We start from the raw sequence: 22,836 nt of genomic DNA, 5'->3' as shown, positions 1-22,836 counted from the left end.
TTTAAATCTAACAGTTCGCAAATTTTAAGATTCCCAAACTTTTCGATGTTCAGATATCTAAATTTTTGAAATTCCGTAGCGCTTGCATCTTCAACATCGCGCACGCTCAAGTTTTCAAATTCTCAGATATTCGAATTCCCTCGATTCTGATTGTCGAATTTCGAATTGTCGAAATCGCCCTCAAGCGTCGAATTTCCAAAATTCTGAACGATCGAATCTTCAAATATTTAAATTCAGTAAATGCCGAATTAATGAACTTGCAAATTTCCAGATTCTCGAATGTTTCAATGTTTCGAGTTCCGAATCCTCGAGTTTTCAGACGTTTTTCTATGTCGAAATATTTGAGTCCGTGTAGCGCATTAAAAAATTCAAAGTTCTTCGCTGCACGCGATCCTAATGGAATGCCCTCAATGCTGTTTATTATTCAGATTGTTGCAAGTTGTTCCCCTGCGGCGTTAGCTTGGCAAAAAGCGTGCATTACCTTAAAAGACCACGCACGTGCATACGTGCGTGCTGGCTGCTGTTTGTTTCGTTAAAAAGATGTTCACGAACTCTGTGACTATCTTATTAAAATTTAGCTGGATAAAGGGGGAACGCGTATGGCACAGGGTTCTCGGTGTTGTTCTTATCGGATTTTATAAAAATTCATGATACTCGAGTGGTAACGCACGAACGGATAGACACGAAGCTTCTACATTCGCTATACATACATAAACGAACAAGAGAAAAAGATAGGAAAACTCATGAAAAAGAGGATACGACTCGTTCTATCGGCTTCAAACATTTCGTCTCTATCGTGTATTCTCATTCTCCAAAAGCATAATCTAATATTCCTCTGCTTTATTACGACAATCCGTTTCAAATGAAATTCTTTCGTTCATTTAATTATCTTTCGCTAAATATCGCACTATATTATTTCCCTAAAATCGCGATGTTTCGGCAAGAAGCAGTAATTGCAAATGAACAATGGAAAAATGAAATTTCCATAGACTTTATGGCAGACAATTTAATTAATCTTATCGAAGCTGATTATAGGCTGATAAAATCCTATTTATTTGGTTTATTGGAATTATGTACGAAATACGAAGAATATTGGAAATTGATGTTCCAAAGAACAAAATTTCCTATGAAATTTCCAACCTATCTCTTTACGGTGCAATCTCTCTGTTTCATTACAGCGCGATTACAGACACAAGTGTACAACCTATGACTAAACCTTCAAGATTTGTTCAATTTCAAATTAAAACTAAGGGACGCGGAAAAAGAAAGACACGTGTTGTTTTTTTACGCTTTTAAGCTTTTTCTATCGCTAAACTGAAAGCAAAGGAAATGTTGAAAGAAAGAGACGAAGCAGAATGGTATCGTATAGAATGGCTGGAGGGAAAATTCGACCGCGATCTCATTAAATATTTCTAATCTGAAATTGAAATCGAAGAACACGAAAAAAGAAAGACACGTGTTATTTTTCACGATAGACTCGCTCACCCACTTTCTTATTACGCCATAATTAGCGTATAAATAACTGGCATTAGGAAATCTTTGAAAAATTTCTAATCTGAAATTGAGACGAAAGGACTTGTTCAAAGAAAGAGACGAGTCACAGAAGGACGATAGTTTGGTCTGGAATAACTCGAGGCAAGATTCGACCGGGTTCTCATTAAAGGCTGTGCGCAAACGTTCCAGATGTGTTAAGAGCAAACATACTCAACCATGCAGTGTCAACGTTCGGAAGTCGAGGGCTCGCAATCGAAATTTAGGTCGTACCAATTAATATTATAATTCCTCGTGGTCGCAAAGATAAATGGGAAACTATAAATCGAGCTGGAGTAGCGCACGAGGTCGTCATTACCATCTCCATTATTTCGTACGCGGCAGCGTTAACGTAACATTGAAAATATAGTCGGTGATGAATTTCCTTTGTCTCCCCTTTTCGTGTGCGCTCCTTCGCCCCCTTTTCCTTTCAACCTTTTGCCTCTCCACTTTGCCTTTGCTCGCGTGCACCACCAGCCACCGGAAAAATAACGTCGTTTTCGAGCGACTTGACATTTCGTATTATTTACTAACCTCGCATTCGTCGTCTTCTTTTTTCCTTCTTCTCCGTTTTCTCGTTGGAACCGCAGTACGAAACGAAATTTTGTTTCTTGCCGAGGGAACTGTAAAAGGCACGAGAAGGAAGTTACATCTTTAATCCTCTGTCCTGGGGAACAATAGTACATAGAACTGTACGCGCCATGCTTTCCACCCTTGAATTCTCCTCTCAATTTTCGCTAACATCCTAGTGCGATCGTTTCTCTTTCCCCTTTTTTTCTTCCTATTTATTTTTCTTCTTCTTTTTGACGTGATTACAAATGAAAGCCGCAAGGAAGAGACGTGGAAAAATCGTGTTTCGGCCGAGCAATTTTATAATTTAAACTCGTTCTTCTTTGATTCTGCGTTGTGAAACATCTCCGATTCTCATTTTTCTTTTCACGTTAAATGTAATTAGCGTACATTAGCTTCCCTCCATTTTAGTATTCCAGCTTCTTATTTAATCGCTTGTCGTTGAGATTTTTTATTTGATTTTCGAGTCACTCTGTCGGGGCATACTTTGACGGTCTGATTGGTTTAAACACGATTCGAAAACACACGAATAAGTTGATTGTTGTACGTGTATGTTAATTTGATGCAAGAAAAATGGTATTGTTAGATACCTTTGAAAATGAGTATTGTAAATAAATAATGAAAAGAGAATCCTTTTAATCGATAAACGTCATGTTTGCTTCTGCAGAATGTTAGGAAGTTGATGGTGTAAGAAACGTTAACATGTTGGTTAGCTCGGGATAAAAATGGATTAAAAATCGATTGTACGATGCCGCTTCCTGCAGCGTCGTCCGCCGGAAGTACGTTCTCTGCTGTCACCGACGAAGATGAATCGTACGTGACGAGAGGCCCGGCACGCTATTATTGTAACTTTTCAACAAGGCAATGGCTTGATTCAGCGAAGTTCCTCGACATTCTTGGCCAATCGCTTTAACTCAAAGTTATTTCATACATAATTCGACATACAATTTCGACTGATGATAGAAAGGAGAAATATAAACGTGCAACATCGTAGCGTGTATTTTTCATATTTCTCCTTCTCCATCTTCTCCTTTCTTTTTCAAACAATCGCGAGTAAATGTTAGCGAAAAAAAGAAGGGTATAAGAAAGTACGAGAAAACGAATCGCGAATTAATTACTTACGTATGAAAATCGAGTTGTTGAGAAGGAAAATATACATTCGTATTTTCTCTGAACAGGAAGAATCGAAAATTAGCCTCTATGCGCTGTTATTAATCTTTCAAAAGCTCGATCGTGTTTGTACAATTACGATTACGGTGTTTGCGGCTTGCTCTCTGCCGAGGCGTTTTATTATTGCACCATTTGCATACGTTCCACTGTTCCACCAGCAATTATGCATAATTATACGCGATTATTATAGAGTGCAAAGGGAAAGGGCGCCTTGGACGCGATTAACAACATTTCCATCCGCGGGCAAGCTCTTTAACCTTCAAAGAAGCTATTTCGAAATTACATGGAAAATAGATCGAGAGGTGAACATCTAAACGAAGAACTAATTCATTAATATGTAGAAAGAGAATTACCACGACACGCGTTCTATGGAGAAATTTTCAGAGACGTAACGAATTTCCTTTACAATATTCTCGTTCAGGCTCAAAGATAAACAAGCTATTGGAGTTCTTTTCCAATAAAGAGACGAGGTAATTTTTAAACGTTGAGGAATTAAAACATTAACGCTTGTGATAGAACACTGTCAGTTTAAATACGTAGCTACAGCTTGAAACAACGTAATTTGTGGAAAATGCTCGATAACAGCGAGAATTAATTAAGGGTCTCAAAGAACGGGTTTGCAGAGGCAACTTGAAAAGAAAAAAAAGAAAAGGAAAAAAGACACGTTTCACACAGGGTTTTATGAAAATGAAGTTTGCGAGGAGCAAAATTTTCAAGGGAAAAGGAATTTTTAATTTTATAGAACGTTCTGGTTTCGTTGTTCAACAAGATTTCCAGCTTCTAAAATGTCAAATTTTCCAGTTATGAAATTTCCAAATATTTAGATTTGAAAAACTAATTTTGGAAAATGTTCGAATAATCGGCTCTCGGATGTATATGCTGGCTAACGATTTATGTATCGGGAGCAGCGAAAATGCCATGATAATATAAAAGATATTGAACTGAATTGTTATAGAGGTTTATACAGATTTTGATAGAAAAATATAGGAAAGGGCAAGCCAATATTTGTCGCGTGAAAATTTACGATTAATTCTACCGAAAGGCTGTATTGTCGTGTGACATTTCGATATCGATTGATATCTCCAAAGAACGATCCCCCCCGAATATTCAATTTCGTCGCTACGAAATTTCTGCATTGTATCGAAATTAATATTTACGAAAGCAAAATGCGCAGTCGAACGGCCCGATTATATTTCGTCGGCGGAAATATCAAACGGTATATCAACAACCGTTAAATTCCGCCTATGCATAATTATTATTATTATTCGTGATAAATCTTGATTTTTCAGTTCAATGTTAGATAATTGATAAACCAAAGGATGTTCGATCGTTTACGTGGAAAATGCATATCCATAAAAAATGGCTCTGAACTTACAAACAACAAATAGATCCTTGTTTAAATTCTGAGAATGATGTAATTGGAATAATTAATTACAATTATGATTGTATATGTATAAAGGAATAAAATTTTTGTTGACGTATAATTCTACTGAACGTAATATCTATGTATAAAATTATATATGTACAATATTTCTATATTAGGTGTATTAAATATTTGTACTATAACTTATATGCTATTCCGTCTTCCTTTCTATTTTCAAACAGCATAGATTTGATAGATTGTCGTATATGAAATAATCGATTGCACAAACGCGTTAAATCCGTCAGAATTCTGCTGACTAAATGTAAACGGCGAATAACATTTATGGTACATCAGTTTAAAGCATGCAACTAACCGAGTACAGCGTACGATCGATGTTTTGTCAATTCTTCTGTTGCTAAATGACAGATTGTGTATCAAAGCGAGCCATTGATCAAAATGAATTTCGGCTATTTTCCTTATACGAGCTTAAAATTGAAAATATCGTAGTAACTTTATTACAAAATAGTAGATGCTATATCGAGGCATGCTAGGAATCAGAAAATCTATATATTTCAATCTCGAACGTAGCCTAGGAGAAACTAGGAAAAACACTCGACGAAATCAAAGAATTCTGGCTATGTAGAATACGTTTAATAATTACAAAATATATTTAAAATTAACTTCTATAATAACGAGATTAAAAACTCTGGCGCAACGTACAGCAAGATAGAAGATTCCTAAACAGAAGAATTATTATATTCCAGATACTAAGAACCTGAATAACGAAGTTACCTCGTCTCTCACAGTTAACAGTTCAACGAATATTATTTTCCACCAAACTGTAAACTTTGGAAGCAAGGCAATTTTATCAAAAACTCGAGCCTCGAGACAACCTAACGTTTTGACAAACACATTTGCTATATTTCGCGTGCATGGATTCGTATGCAGGAAAAATACGCGTGCAGAGTAACAAAACAGAAGAGACAACGTATTAAATAACCGCGCCTGTTCGAAATCGTTCTCACAAGAACGCATCTGCAACGCGGCGTATCGTTTCAAAGCGTGCGCGATGCTTTCAGTTAATCATCCCTCTAATTACAACGATCGGTTGAACTTTCGCGTTTACACGGTGGTCTCGCGAAAAACAGAGCGCAGACAGAATTTTAATTGGCCGACGCCAAAGGTTAAATAAAAACACGCTGAACGAAGCGGGTCTCGTTGTCGTTTTTCCACACGTTTCTACCTCGAGAGCCGCGCGCTTTAATTTCCTTCTAACTTGACGCGAAGAAACTTTCGCGAGAGTTTGTTTCGCTCGCAAGGTGTCCATTTTCGCGAATCGATCGTGCTTTTCGAGAGTGGCCCTTGATCCCGGCGTACTTATCGTGTAACGAGGAACACTGACGGGAGAGAAACACGTGGAGATCGAATGCAAATTGACGAGCCAGGAAAGTGTTTCGTTTGTCAAAGCGATGTTTCGCTTTGAATGTCCCAACGAACAAATCCTTTGACGATTTCGGTGGCCTCGGTAACTTATAAAGCGAGCTTTAATACTTTATTTCGTCCCTCCACCTGCATGATTTTTAGCGTTAAATAATCTCTCGTTACATGGGAAATTTTTCCCCGAGAGATTATCGAGCATGATGAAAACAAAAATGAGATAGCATGCGTAATGGAACACGAGTATGTAATTTGGAAAATGTTTATTTCGTTCAGTAAAATTTATATCGGTCTATCCCGTCACATTATGAATCTCGCGAGATAAATGAGTTTTTAAAATTAAAATATTCTTTGCATATAGAATGTTTTTGAACGATCGTGGGAAGAAATTCAGGCTCGTGTAATCCCCCTATAAAACCATTAACATCGTATTTTAAATACTCCTCGTATCATTCGAAACGAAGATGTTCGAATGCTCGCGAGTAGAATGCTGGTCTCATTGCTTATTTCGTGCAGACTCAACCAATCATACGGATAAGCACATGTACGAAGAAAACGGTACAGCAACGCGTAACGGTGAAGGATACGGTGACTCTGCGTGTCGATCCGCTGATCTTCTTTCGCGCAACGCACAGTACTTACCTCATATACTTCGATATAGAGAAGAGAAAATAGGAAAAGAAGAAAGGAAAGAAAAGCACGTACGAATGAAAGAAGAAAATAAGACAGAAGCGGTGACGAGGAAGAAGGAGAAAGAAAAGGAGGAAACGTCAAATAAAAACTTTGAATTTTAAAGCTGCTTTCCTGTAAAAGATACACAATATGACTTACTATGTTCTTCCCTAGAAGACTGTAGAATCCTCGTATTTATTTGTTACTACTGCAACAAATTTTTATCTACTACGAAAGAAAAAAAAAAAAAGAAAAAGAAGATAAAATGCGCTAGGAGTAATATTTTCTAATACACATTTTCCACGTTCGAATCGAGACAACTTAACTCCTGTTCGAAGAATAGAAAATTTCTTCTTCGATAACTCGATCAACACACGAGGAGAGAGGGACGAAAGGAATAAACGAAGAATAAATGAAACGAAAGAGAGAAAAGAAGATTCACAGGGAATATTTCCAATCCCTGTTGACGGAGTTATTCACAATTAAGGCGCGATCGCGATAATCCGTTTTCACGACGCCGTTTAAATTGACCGCCATCCCCCTTCGGCTACATTTAATAATCTCTTATCGATGCAGATTGCGCACGATACGATCTCTTTTTCTCAATTACGATTTTCCATTTCACGGGAGGAGAACCGGTGACCAGTTAATTCCCATTTGACGGAGAACGTCGGAACTCTAACGCGAAAGGATCGAAGAAGGGAGCGAAAGGAGTGGTGGAGGAAGTTGAAAAGTCGAACGAGCGAAGGGACGTCATTTAATCTAAGGAAGAATTTCGTTTGCCAACGTTTGGGAAACTTTGGAAACGGCCCGTCCCGTGGTTATTATGTCAACTAATTACTCTCGATATCGTCATGACGAGTTCTCGTCGCGACACGCTCGAATAATGGCATCCCCTGGCATTTCCAATAAAAGGATAGATAGATGGAAAGCATCATAATTGATGGATTATCCGAGACATATCCCTTTTTCTCTTATTATTCGCTGATTCTCTAAATATTCGAGAGTTTGAAACACTTAAAAAAAATTATGTTTGGTTTTAAAAGCGTTTGGAAGAGTGAAATTCTTGAAGTGTTCGTCTCTGCCCTTAACTTAATATCCAAATATTCAAAATTCTCGTGAAATCCGTCTTTCGTTAAAAATATACTAAATTGCGGGAAATTAATCCTCTGCAATGTTGTACGCGTCTTTGAACAATTTTCAATTTACACTTAAAATAGGATCTCCGATAGATTCTGTGTAATAGACAATCTTTCGGGTAAATTAAATTGACAAACTGAGAGAAATTTCGAATTTGACCGATTAATTTTCGTGAAATATATTTCTATATAAAAACCTTAAAGGAGAAAAGTTATTTCATATATCGATGTAAAATGTATAAGTCTGTTTTACTAGAACTTTAAAAGGGATGAATTAATTCTGCGTAATGTATCTTTAATGGAAATTAATTGCGTCCAGACAAATAATCGTGAACAATTTTTATGAGAATTTCCACCTTCGTGTACCCCTCGGAGAAAGTAATTACTTTCCGAATTATAAAGTCGGAAGAATATCGTGCTAATTTTTAATATCGCCTTAAATTGAGAAGCATAATCACGATCGATAAATTTGATGGTTCGATGTGCTGGCTGTTGTAGAATGATGTTTCAACGAAAATGGAAAGACACGCGCGTGAGACAATTTGAATGTTAACGTTTCTACGGGCAACGTTCCTTTCACAACCAGACAAACGTTACTTCATAGTAAAATAAAATAAACGTTAAGTACGTGTTTCCCTCTAATGCAACTTTTTCATAAAACGAGGTAAACGTAGGAAGCTTTTCTACGCACGATGAAAAATTTCAAGGCTACAGAGAAGCAGGTATAATTTCACCAAAGTTATTACAAGCTGGCTTCATTACACTCTGCATTTTACAAAATATTTCTCGTTAGAGGAAGAAAAAGAAAGAGAGAAAAGGAAAGAACGACGTAAGTTTTTTGTGTCGCAAAATATTTCACGTTTTCGACGATCTTAAAAATAGAACTCGTTAACTGAATGATCATTGGTCCAACCACGTTACGCTTTGTTCGATAAAACCATCGAAGACGATTTCCCTAAACGAATTAAAAAGGAAGCGCAGCTTAATGTTGCATGAAACCGATCGAAGCTCTTTACCGTTCTCATTACTCATCGTAAGGAAAAAAGATACGCAATATATCGTCTTATATAGTCCTATACAAACAGCAAAAACAATTTAATTGCCACGGTCATTATAACGAACCATATGATTCATCGTAAAAGGAAGCTGTGCCTTCGTAAATCTCAGCGATCTAATTATTCCCCCTCCCCTTATCTTATTATCGCGAAACTCTTGTAAAAAAATTTATCTGCGCTCATTAAACGTCCAGCAAAAACCATTTAATCTGTGTATGATCCGCAACGCCAGTAATCCACGGCTATTTCGATCGATCGACTCTCCACTCGTTCGCTATCTCAACGACGATGAGAAGAATTTTACTAACCGCAACGCGAGGCCTATTTAATCAGAATTCATAAGACGTGCCAACCTGTGTGCTGGAAAAACGGACGAGTTATCGATTTGATAACGAATAACGTTAAAGGCAAGCTGGTAATTAAACCACGGATTTTTATACATTTATAGGAAATTTAAGCGTGGGTAGAAAAATATCAAACGAGAATTATCCATCATAATGTTTTAATATTATGTAGCCGTTATAATGTTTGGAGGAAGGAACAAATCTTTAGTATTAGAATAATATTTATCTATAATAAAACAAACTTTCAGTTTTATTAACAAACTGCGCACGTTGATGCGTTTCTATGAAACGAAACAGTGCAAACGTACAGACAATGTGTATTTCAAAATACAGAAACATATGGAATAGTCATGTTGCGACTTAGAAATTTAGCTTCCATTATGATATTCGCAAAATTGTTATTTGTACAAGCGAAAGATTTCTACAAAATCTCTAGAAAGTACCGTACGTATATACAGAACAACAAAAATTATTCCACGCGGAAAGAAGGCGCAGGTTGTTTCTTCCCGTAGTTCCAACGATTCAATGAACCGCCCCCTTTATTCCAGAAATTTTTATTACTCCGTGTTCCTCTCGTTTTCTTTCTTTTCTTTCTATTTTTTTTTTCTTTTTTTCACAAAGAGAGGGAAACTGCGTTCTGGCACGTGCAATTTTGTTTTTTTCGATGGAGCAGCGTGTTAATGAGGCCGAAGGTCCGACGTTGAATGGTTGAATGTTAGCGCAGAGAGGCAAGGCCCTCGCGTTTTCATCCCCCTTGGTTCGCTTTTCAGGCTTTGCCTCTATCACTCTATACAACTGTTCGCTGCACTCTTCCCTTCGTGTTTGATCATTGTATCTTTTGATGTTGCCAGACGCGTCTGTATTTCAGTTGACCCCTACAACACCATCGATCGATACCCTATCGATCTTCACTTTTATTTCAACGACCATGAAACCTCGTCTTGTCAGGGTTGCCGCAGTTGCGTATTAGCTACGTATCATATAAAAGTGACTAAACCGATAGAAATGATTGAATCAATCAATGAAGTTGAAGTGACATTAAATTAAGGATGCATTATTTCTGGCATATTTCTTCGGCTTTTTATAGTGTTAACACCGGAACAGTTATCTGACGGGAGAAAAGTCTTCAATGGTGTTGAAGTAACTACCGCAAGAAAATTCTACATTTTTATTTATGTATATCCGTGATCTGGAGACTGCTATTACACAGCAATAAATAAGGAGCGATGTATATTATTGTACCCTTGAATATATTTATGTTTTGGGTTGCAAGGTTTAGGGACAAAGGAACTAATAAACAGATTTCTATTTATGTTCCCTGTAGCCTCTAGCCCAAGCTATAAGGTTCATTCCATTGCCATCATAAGCTATCATTCCATTGTCTGGTAACACTAAGAGAGTAAGGATCTGAATCAGCATAAACTTATACATTATACTTGTACCTTTAATTATTTCAATATACTTTTCCATTACAAATTCATCCACTCGTTCTTCGATCAGTCAACCTCAACCTGAACAAATGGAAAGTTCTCCATTCGATGGAACAGATTTGCAGACTAGGTTCGAAATTGTCATTTTAAATGATCATAAAAATATGTATATGGCTGCGAGTAGGTTTGAGAACCAAGCATAGTTCTCCACAATTGTATTCTTCTTTTATCAATTAAATTCTATTCTTGTAACTATGATATATTATATTGTATATTAAGTGCTAGTGAAATTTCAAAATGTTTCAAATAACACGTATCATTTATTTGTAAAATCCAAATAGTTTCCTGAATTTGTGTAATATAAATTGTCCGATCCAATTCCAACCAAGTAGATACCTACGTACATCAACCCCATAAAGTTGCATAAATCATATTGTATCGTGAATTCACGATTAAACTCGACTTGAGGCCGACTCTGCTTTTGAATATTTACCCCGAGGATAGCTCTCCACCTGCTTGCACGCGAATATACTCGTTCGAGACAAAGAGATTCAACGACAAGACAGGAAAATTGCAAATCGGCATCACGATGATAACAAGACTAAGAATATCGATGTCGGAAAATCATCGTTGCCTCTTCTACGCTGAGAACGGCTCACTTTTAACTACACAGCGAATCTTTCTGCGTTTTCTTAGGAGATCTGAAAGTGCAAAATTGCAAAAAAATTGCTCTATATTAATTGGTACATAAACAACATCATTTCCTACCGATGTAATACGTTTTTAATCATATTCTCAAAAATGTAGGACATGAAAGCGGTAATTTGCACAGGACGCGCATAATATGGAAAGATATGTAAGAGATTCAAAGTATACTGCTTTCCATATTAATCGGTAAATAGGTGAAGCAATTTTCTGGCGAATTTCTCTTCTCGTTTCAATTTTCAGTCAGCAACTTTTCTCACGACTGCAGATAGCTATTTTCTTCGCTTCTAATTACATTCTGGAAAATATGAATTTGCATAGAAATCCTACTATAACGATATTTATTAACCGACGCGTAGCAATTGACGTTAAACGCCGCCCCGATTGCCTGAGACAATGGGCTGAACGTTAAACGAGTTCCGAGACAAATCCTTTTTCCTCTCCACTCTCTGCTCGACAATGAAGATAATACCGCGAATTTCTAGAGCAAATCCTCTGGCCATGCTGCGTTCGTCTTTTTACTTCCTTCCTTCGGATATTTTTCAGCGAGGCGCACAAGTTTCTTATTTAAAAAGCCTCGGACGATTATTCTTTATTAAATGTGTATACAAGAACATTTAGCAAGCGGACAATGAACGACGTCGTGGATTATTTTCAGTGTCGTTACGAATTGAAAAGAGGGACGTCGCTTGGGAAACGAGAATAAAAGATAAAAGAACAAGTGGATTTTTTCTTTGGTTACAGCATCCTCTCATCTGCGAAAATCCTAAGCTGAAGATCGGTCAAACGTGTAATTTCGTTTGTCCTTTTGATAGCGTGTGCACGTTTCACGCTGTTAACCGATTTGACAAAGAAGCGTGTCACACGACCACCAGATGTTGAAGATCGAAAAGTCTGAAGAACAGGCGTGGAGATTTTTCGCTGTTTAGTTTCACGCGTGCACCACCGCCCTTTTAATATCTGACCGCGTGCACCGCGCTTATCTAACGCTGCTTGTTAATGCGTTACTTACACCTGTGTCCCTGAATGCACGCGGCCGCATGCATTATTCACAGACACTTTGCATTACTTAGCGAGACATCCACTCGCGTCGATTACCATGTGGACTGGCTCGAGTTCTCTTCAACCAGCCAGAGGAACTGAAGCTGTTGTTGTTGTTTGACGTTGGTTTCCTGTCTGTTTGACGATGCTTGATTACCAAATTGACGTGCTCGCATATATTTTTGAATAGAAAGCTCGATCACGTTCGTTGATCCAACGAATGAACATCGTTTTGCAAAAGAATCGTTAGTCGCACATGGATTTTTCTTCTTTACTTAGTGGTCTCGAATTGTTAACATTTGCTTTGCAAATTTAAAAAAATTAACAATTTTAAGATCAAACTAATTTGTCTTTCATAACGTTCAGCCATTTGCAATTATATAATATAAACCATCAGCTACTCCAAGAAACCAATCATTCGATCGACTGGATACCACAAAACTTATGAGCGCAAGGAGTACAATTAATGCGCAGATATATCGTTAAAAACATTCAAATCGAATTCTATTCTATCCTTTATAATCCTTGGCTATTCTATTCGACCATATGATTCAGTAAGAAGTCCTCAGATTTTCTCGAAAGAGCACGTCAAGTGTTGCTAATTTCATATAAAATTCACCTAACCGATAAATAATTTATTCAGCCTGTTTCATCATCGACTCGGCTACACACATCTTTACATTCTTTAAACGATCTTTACAACGTTCTGAACATTCTTAAATACGTACACGTCAATGAAAAACGAACGAACTCATTGCCCCAACCATAATTCGTCATCCGATTGCAGAAACCAATCAATCGACGATCACTCGATCGAATCGATGTGGCCAACCACCGCCGAGCACTCGAACCTCCATCAACAACCAAAGAAAACACCCTGCCCGTTTTACTGCAGCGCAAAAAGATGGTGACTCTTGGCAGACGGAAAATAATTAGTTTCCTCCCGCCGGCATCGGCAGGAAGTTCACCTCGACGGGCTTTTCTTCCTCCCGGGGAGCGAACGATTCGCGCGCTTTCCCCCGTGCAACTTTTCAGTCCGCGTCCCGCTTTGTACACACCAATACCGTTTCGAAATCCCATGGCGATACTACGCTCGCTCATTCAATTATCACTAAACCCTGAAACGACCCAAGCTCCCGTCGAAACCCCTCGGCTGGTCCATTCTTCGGCTACGGAACGCAACGCGTGCGAATTCAGCCGCGATTCTTCCGCGTCTGCGTTTCATCCGCGTTCATCGCCGACCCAGCGATATTACTAGACTTCCGGCTCACTGTTCTAGAAAATGTAAAACAGCCGGCTCTCCGGTGGCAAAATCACGTTCAATTTTGTTGCGCGTCCGATAGGCAACACGAGGAAAAAGAAGAGAAGTAACGAGAAAAAGAGAAAGAGAGAATGGTCGAAGGGTGGTTTCCGAGGGAAAAGAATGCGAATTGCTTCATCCGCGTGGCGTCTGGCTGAGGTCAATTCACGATGCATTTTCTATCGACGTTCTTTCCTTTCCCTTTTTCTTCTTCTTTTTACGATGCTCCTGCTCGCTTGTATTTTCGTGGTGGTTTTCGGTTTTTGTTATTTTTATCAGAAAATTTATGAGCTTATCGTGTTGCACGTTACACGCTACTTTTATACCGCTTTTTCAAGTACACTCTATTATCTTTGATGGCTTGGGATAGCTTTCATCGATATTTTAGAGTACGCTTGGTGGTTATATCGTTTTAATAAGGAATCCAACGAAACAAAATGTGTTTCCCTTATTATATATGAAAATTTGTTTTTCACCGTAATTCGCGATGGTTAAGGCCCGACATTCTGCAGCTCTTCTCGTAAATGTTTTTCGTTTGTGCCGTTTGACAAAGTGGAATAGCATTGGATTAAACATCGTAATCGATGCACAGATCGTTTCGTCGTTGCCAGGGGTTAGAGAAAGATATTGGTTTTACAAATTGTAAAACCGTTGGTTCGCGGGTAAGTGGATTACGTACAGGATCTGTGAATTTTAACGAGCATCCGTGTACATGTTGAATCGTTTCATCGCGTAAAGTTTAAGGATGTGCTTGAAATATAAATATTCTTCTAACACTTTTATAGTTTGCGTCTACACGTCAGTTGGAACAAGTCTTTCGCGGATTTTCGATGCTTCTATTTAAAAATATCTGCTCGTCTGTTACAACTTACAAACGATATCCTCGATCGATAGTAGTATAAAATATTTGGTATAAAACTAACTTCGACTTATTCTTATGTCGATTTAAAGTTACTCTTAAGAATTGCGGATCCTAATTGTCGAAATAAAAGTAAAGGAACACTAAAGTTACACTTAGAATTCATGTTAAAATAGTTTTAGATTTATCTAAACCCTTGGCCTACAACCACGAGCGAGACTCGTGGTAAAGAATTTGTGCCATAAACGCAACTCACGTGTCTGGCTCGTGCTAATTTACAAATTGCTAGTGATTCATTATCCACTTTGAAATGATAAATTGTTTTTGTTAACTGATCAGTTGATCATGATTACGTCTTAAAAACGCTATTTGTCCTCAAACGTTGTTTATTATTTCACAATTCCCTTTGTAGTCCCTAAATATACATGTCATAAGAAGTATACATTTTGCGCCAGTTCGGGCACACGGCTGAACAGATGAATGGCACAGCGCGCGACCGAACTTCTTGCTTACTATGACTCGCGCGATCGGCAGATAGCGTGTAGGGGTTAATAAACGATTTCCAGGATCTTCGTCGATATACATTTGCACGCGTCTCAGCACTCTCTTTTTCTCACCATCTTCCATACCAAACTACCAACGGAACAGTTACATTCATCTGCTTTTCGAGACTCCGCGCACGCACATACTTCCATACGCTCATATTCACATACGTGTGTCACTACTACGCGGCTAATTTAGTCTAGCACATAAAATTATACATATCTCAATAGTTACATTTAAAGAATGTTATTATAACTGAAGAAATGCTCGACGTTTTTTAGATTGTAATGTGTAACACGTCTTTTGGACTGTGCTTCTAAAGGATACATCTCACTTGATTTCATTTCACATCATAGCGGTTTTCTTTGATACTGTAAAAATGAATATTCTATACGATAGTAATCATAGTATTTAATTGTTAAATGTGTTTTGTGTGCGATGTAAAGTGTATTAACACATTCTCCGTAATACGAATTCGATTAGAGTAGCACGGAAGTTGACCAAAAAGACTCGTATTTCAAATGATGAAAAAGTACCATCGACATACACCGATCAAATAACGTAAATGTAGAAGTGAATTGAAATGTTCGAAATTCATCTGGTCGGTTATTTTTGTGTGATCGGATATTCGAGTTTCCATCTCGTTTCGCTTTAAACTTCCGAAATTTAATCACTTAAATCATTTACTCCGCGCTTTATCAAGAAAGGAATCATTCATTTTTTCGCCAAAAAGAGATGCAAGAATCTCATTGGAATCGCTTTTCCTAATAACCAAAGACATATGCCTTCTTCTTATACGTACAAAAATATTTCCCACAAGATAAAAAGAACATTAAAAATCAATATTTCGGAGTATGATACTAAATTAATATGTCTGTATATAATAAGCAAAGTCTACCACAGTGAGAATTGGAAAGAAATATTGAAAGTTTATTATTAAACTGTGGTTCTTCGTCGACCTACATTCGTCAAAAATATTCATCAAAAATTTCACGTCAACAATAGAACATGACAGTGCTACGATAATTATTATCCATCAACCTTTCAATCAAATTATCCATCGAGCAAAGATATCTATAGCCTTAGAATGAAAAGTTAACGAGGACTAAACTTGCAACACATCGATTTCCACTTTCTCAAATATAAAAGATTATTACAAAATTTATCTCCACCGAACACGAATCGATGCATCGAAATATACGTAATCGGAATAATCTAAAAAATAGATCTAATGAGACGAACTCGTTCATCTCCGCCGATTAACGATATCCGGTAACAAGTAGGTAAAACGGCTAAAAATTTCCAACCAAAGATAATCGCCAAGACTTACTTGGAATGCCACATGTGCGAGTTGGTCAATCCGGATCCTAGAAGAGCAGACACATACGTATCCGCTGAAAGGAAGAAGCCACCGGTTGTACATACACTAGACGCGTGACAAGAAATAACAGTATACCGAAGGAAGAAGCTAAGAAAGATATAATAGCAAGGAGGAGGAAGGAAGAGAGGAGAGATTAAGGGTTGGAAAAAGAAGCGGCCGTTTAAGTGGCGACAGAGGATACGGAGGATGGAAAACATGGTCTCCGTTAATGCCGTTATCGCGGTGGACAACGAAGGGAAATATGGTGGCTATTATTCGTTGAATAGCTTTTGCCTTGCCGCGTAACTCTGGCGGTGAGGACCGCCGCTGTGTTTCATTTCTCGTTCTTTCGGTTGCGCCAGACCAAATAGAGTTTAGAACGTCCTTCTACCGGTTGTTTTTGTCCTTTGGAATTGTCCGCCGTCTTTGGAAGCGAGCAGCAGATTACAGAAATCGAGGAGCAACTTGAGAAAAAGGAGGCTTCATTTTTCCTCGCGACTTGCTGCACGAAGAAGGTGCAGGCTTTTTACAACGCGACGTTGTCCGACGGTTTGTGCGCCTGTGTATATCGAGGCTGACTGTTATCGATAGCCCGACCTCTGTCCCTGGTCCAGGAATTAGGACTGTAATGCGATAAATTTTCACGAGCGAGCGGACCGACGCGACTGAAAAAGCGTAACCTCGTTTGTCCGGCCGGAAGTTTCGCCGGAACGACTGGACCGGCCAACAATAAATTCGGTAATTGAAGAGGGTTCCGCGCGGCCGAGTCCTGGTAAACGAGTGTCGAAGAAAACGGTAGAGCCTCGATGATTTCAATGTGCTATCCGGCTGATTTGTCACGTTGGTGGTAACAGGCGAGAAAGAATTGCTGGTATTGATGCATGTTTGTCGTTTTGTTTGTTGGTCAGTCGGAAAACATTACGATTTATTTATTTATTTTTGTCTTTCTTTTTCTTTTTTCTTTTTTTGTCGATGTATAGCTTGTTCTTTTTAAATCGTCGTGTGTGATAGTAGATTTAATTTGTAATTTGCTTGATTCTGGAGAAACAGTCTTACGAGGAGAAGGAGTCTGTTAATTAACAAATGTAATATGCAAATATAAGAAATATATCATATAAAAATGTACGAGCAAATATGTGAATACGATGTTAAAAAAGATTCTTGTGTCTTTTAATCAACGAGTATGATTCATAATTTATACGATGGTCAAGAAAGTTCTCCTACCTTTCAGTTGTTAAATAGAGTTTTTAATTCATTGTGTATTTTGTTACGACTCGCGAATTTGACTCAAACAACGACAAGCTTCGCAACAGACAAAAATGCATAAAGTAGGTAGCCATTGTTCTTCCACCAACCCCATGCTTCCTCGTTAAATACAAAAAGAAAAAAGAAACGATAATATCAGCTTGACCGAAGATACAAATTATGTTGTAAAAGAGAAATAGTCATAAACTATACTGACCTTTCACCAACTTTATCCTCTCCTCGTTAAATACACAACTAACGATACCTCTTACCGTCATGTCGATCTACCTGAAGGCAAAAAATTAATTACAAAAAAAAGAACAATAACGTCCAGTGGAAAAAAGCACAAAAGTCTGTAAAGCAAGTAATCGCACAGAATTCTCCTAGCAATTCCAAGTTCATCAAACACACAATCCACTACAATCCTCGACGAAAACCGAACCATTTTAGCCAAAGAAAATATACTCCAAGCTCGCGAAGCAAGCTCATAAAAACCAAGCTTTCGAGGATCTTCCGTTAGCCAAAACGAATCATAGTTTTGGACGATGATGAAGGAAGAGACGAGGAAAAAGTTCGCAAGTTACATCGAACTGTGATGGAGTTAATTTCCTGTCCTGTCGACGCGATAGATAACAGAGCGGCGTGGATACGTGCATGAAGAATTCCATGGATGGTAATCGGCGAATCAAGGGCTGCTCGTCATCGTGTATCAGCCTGGCGGTGGTTATTGGTCGAAAACGCATTTTTCAACCGTCGATAGCCAACTTCCTAGATAGAAACTCTTCGACGAAGCGCACTGCCATCGAACGGATCGAAAGCACGTTGCATCCGAGCCAAATGAAGTGGCAAATAACCGTTATGTCGGAGTTTCCTGGTCAATGCGTTTGTGTTTCCTTTTCCTCTTTCTATCTCTCCCCCATCCGCTCATCCCTCCACTCGGTATTTCGCTTTTCGTTGGTGGATCGTTGCTGTGGCGAAACTCGAGCAGAAACGTTGCCTGATTTTTGTGAACGATTTTCTTCCAGTCTCTCCGGTGTTCATCGACCATGGTCGATCCGTGGTTTATGAAAAGGAAAAGCCCCAGTTTTTAAAGGAAAGAAAGTATGGAGAAAGAGAAAGAGACAATAATATTTACTGGGTTGTCCAGGATATTTCAGTTGGTTCCGATGGTTTAACGAAAAGTACGTATCGAGGAACAAATCGGATATGAAACGAAGAATTTACTGATGTAAACGACGTTTCAAATGTGTCATTTTTGTCTTAAAGACAAGAGTCATTTTGTATCTTTTGACATAGATACCTGTTGTCGTATTATTGCACCACAGTGGCAGATAGATTGTGGTGATACTGTTTAAGTGAAAAGATTGAAAGGAGGTACCATCACCTATGTGTATACGATACTTAATGCGATAATTAATTCGCTTCTAACTCGTAACTTTTAATTATATCACCGATAATCGAATGACGCATGTGTCCCTTCGATATGTTCGATGTTATATATTAGTAACAAAATTCTAGATGATAATTTAAACAAATTAAAATCAAGAAACAAATTAATTTATTACAGTTCGAATAATGAAGATCATACGTGTTATTACATCGCTAAATTCTTCTATCATAGTATAAGAATATGGCAAGAAAAATATGTGATGCTATTTAAAAAGTACAAAACCCGGTCTTTTTCTTTCTTTTTCTTTTTTTCTTTTTTTTTTTTTGTTTTAAATGATACCATTTGAAAATCGTTTCCACGTGAATGAATCCTTTATTCGATACCAACGAGCTTCTGTTCAAAAACACTTTTGTTAGATTACCAGAAGCAACTGGAATATGGCGACCAACTCGTAGACCATCTTCTTCCACATAGGAAGTAAAAGGAAAAGAGGAATCGAGATAAAATGATGAGAAATGAAAGACATTGAACGTTGAATGATGTTGAAATACGTTTCTGTAATGAATAAATGGGTGTTGTGTATTCGATGAAAGAGAGAAAAGGTTCGTCTAAGATGTATAATACAATGTGGAGATTTTCTTAAACGAAGCCATAAATTACAATTTTTCTTCGCTTCTTTGACGTTAAGAAAAATGAAATGGAGTGAAACTAATTTTTCGTTCGCACAAAGGAAGCGGCGGTTTATATTTATCTGCTCGGTAGCCACGATCGTATCTGGAACGGGTATTAATAATGCAAAATGATGAAAAAGACGTCGTCGTCCGTTTACCCGTTTACCAACGCCATATCGATTACCGGATGTATCGACGAAGAAAAATTGTGTTTATCGTGAACCCACAAGATCGTTTTTCTCTCTGTTTGAACTTGAACACCTAGATACGACGACATAAAGTTGTCGAATATATCGTTTGGAATTCATCTTAATCTTCTTTCCCGTGATGCAAACGAAGGGATTAACCGATGAATTCGGACGGAAAATGGTACAAATAAAAAAGATCTGTAATTTGAGAGAACCGTGGAGAAAGTTTAACCTTAACAAAGAAACTTGGGAAGTTTCAAAAATTAGATTATATTACCATACTGGCGAAGTTTGTGCAAATTCATATTCTCATGAACGTAATTAAAAAAATGGAACGTTGGTAAAAAGATTAATTGATTCTGACAAAAAATCGCTTGATATTTACGTTACAACTTACGAAAGTCGCGTCGTCGTAGATTAGCGCCAGTTTCGACGTTTCAAACACGTGAAAAGTGATTTTCCAAGGTACGCGTCTGGTTCGTACTTTACGATATGTTTGCTCCAACATAGAATTCTTCGTAAAAAAAGGGGTGGAAGTTAGTTTTTAACTTTAGACTCTCGAAGAACAGTTTTTCGTTTCTCACAAACTTTTTATGTAACGTTCCGTTACTTCGTAGCAAAAATACCCTGTGAAACTAAAATCGCTATTTTCGTCAGCTCCGACAAGTACGTACCCGCTTTCGATCGATGCAATCCATGGATAAAAGATAGAAATAAATAACATAACGTAAATAATAACGTATATACAAGAACGTATGAATATCGAAATAATTTTTAGAAAAAGCGCTGGGTTATTTTTTTACAATTTTTTCTAACGTTACTGACACCCGTTGAAACGTAGATTTCCATTATAAAACTAAAATCATACTATGGATATCCTATTTTGAAAATTATATTTAACCTGTCTTTCTTTCCAAATTCGAGTGTATCGTAATTTTTATTGTCATATTATTACATTTGTTACTTAAAAAAAAAAAAGGAATTGAACAGAGTTTTCCCATAGACTAACGTATACTTTGATCATCTGTGTTACAGCACGACCGCAAAAAGTGGAGATCAGCAACTACCCGAACAAGAAGAAGATCGAGGTGAAAGTTGGCGAGTCTCGTCGTTTGGAATGCGTTGTTCGATCGGCGAAACCAGCCGCCTCGATCGTCTGGTATCGTGGAAACGTTCAGATCAAAGGAGGTGACACGATGATTACCCCGATTTCTATCGAGGGTGGTAAGTAAATTCATTGTTACCTCGCCATTCGAAACTCTCCTAAACTCAACGAGGAGGGTATCGTTCCTCTGACGCCAACTTTTCTTATCTTTCATGGAAGAATCGACGAGCCTCGAACTTCTTATCTTAAAAAGGGAATTTATATCGAGGGGGCTTGTTACTCTGTGGACGCATTTGCATGAAAACACGTGTTTCAAACTTTCTCCGAGAAGAATTTTTTAGAAAGAAACGTTTATTTCAAATATGATAGAAATTACATGGAATAAAGGAATTATCAAAAAATTTCGTAACAAAGAATCGGAAGATAGAAGGCGCTTGTAAATTAGTGGACGATTGCGATAAAACGAAAGAAAGAGGGTACGAGAAAGGGGAAAACTCGAGTTACGACAAGATAGATCGGGTAGAAATAATTGACGGAGTACTGACAGACGAGACACGACCGAGACGAATGAGATTTCTTGCCGAAATTAAGTCCAACCCTTGTACAATCTCCTCGAGCTATGATTAATCTTTGTTTACTCAATCGTGAATTACCAGCTAAATTTCATTTTCTCCCCTGGGAAGCTTTGCAATTCATCGCTCTTCTCATTAGTCAAATTTAGAAGTTGGAAGTCTCGTCCTTAAAAAAGGGCCACCCCTTTATTACCTCGCCTCGTTTCACACTCATTTCGATAAATATTTATCAAGCGCATATAATATCAAACGCTGACGTATTTTTATGTAGTACAGCTATTATCGTAATTGTCAATTGTTCATTAACGCGAACAGGTTCATTTAACAGTTTATGCAATCGTATTAATATATTACAAAATTCATTCCGTGGAATATCGAACGTTGTTTCGGCTTATGCGGAAAATGCAACTCGTTAATATAAATGTTACGTTCATTATCAATTTTAAGCGAATGCGTACAAAATAAAAATAATGTGTTAGTTATGTTACAGTGACGTGTTATGTTACGCTGTAATTTTCATGTGAGAGAAGAACATTATACTGGGTGTATTATTAACATTAGTACGTATATAGTACGATACGAAGAAGACGAGTCAGAATACGTAAAGTTTGTTAAAATTATACAAATTAGCTAAGAGAAGTCTACGAAAAAATGAATCTAACTGTGAAACCGAAAAACGACAAATATACAATGGAAAATTCAATAATACAAATATTAAAATACATCAGTGAAGAAACAGAAATATATAAGAAAAAATCCAATTATCTTAATAACTAATACAAAAATTTAATAATTAATAATTGAAGCAATTTTTATATTACAATATGCAATACTCAGATTTTTCGTATCTCAAGATTCCAAATAGAATAACAATCTCGAAACTTTGTTATCCAGTTTCTAATGATTCTTAGATTTATCATTCATAGAAACAGGGATATTTCCAAAACCCAGTAGGTTCTTCCCACTATCTTAAAACCACCAAGCACTCGATTCTGCTTTACGAGTTTATATACATTCTCTATCGAAGAAACTTGCAAGTTGGTGGTCGTGAGAACCAAAGTACAAATTCCGACGACGTTAATCCAGAGCCGAGGGCGTCAGTCAATCGATCAGGCACAAAAGCGCCGCTTAAAGTGGATTCCCCGTG

General features: G+C 37.6%; 1 protein-coding gene across 7 annotated transcripts in view; it reads left to right on the top strand.

Moving 5' to 3' along the window:
* The window catches only part of LOC122572997 (nephrin), a 473,363-nt gene that overhangs the window by 431,317 nt on the left and 19,210 nt on the right, over nt 1-22,836 (top strand). For all 7 annotated transcript variants that reach the window (XM_043738804.1, XM_043738805.1, XM_043738806.1 and 4 more), the window contains one exon: nt 21,048-21,236. In XM_043738804.1, the coding sequence (XP_043594739.1) occupies nt 21,048-21,236 (189 nt within the window). The remainder of the gene's footprint in view (nt 1-21,047; nt 21,237-22,836) is intronic.

Source organism: Bombus pyrosoma, linkage group LG11, assembly GCF_014825855.1.
Source record: "Bombus pyrosoma isolate SC7728 linkage group LG11, ASM1482585v1, whole genome shotgun sequence".
Classification (NCBI taxonomy): domain Eukaryota; kingdom Metazoa; phylum Arthropoda; class Insecta; order Hymenoptera; family Apidae; genus Bombus; species Bombus pyrosoma.
This window is presented reverse-complemented; position numbering and strand designations above follow the sequence as displayed.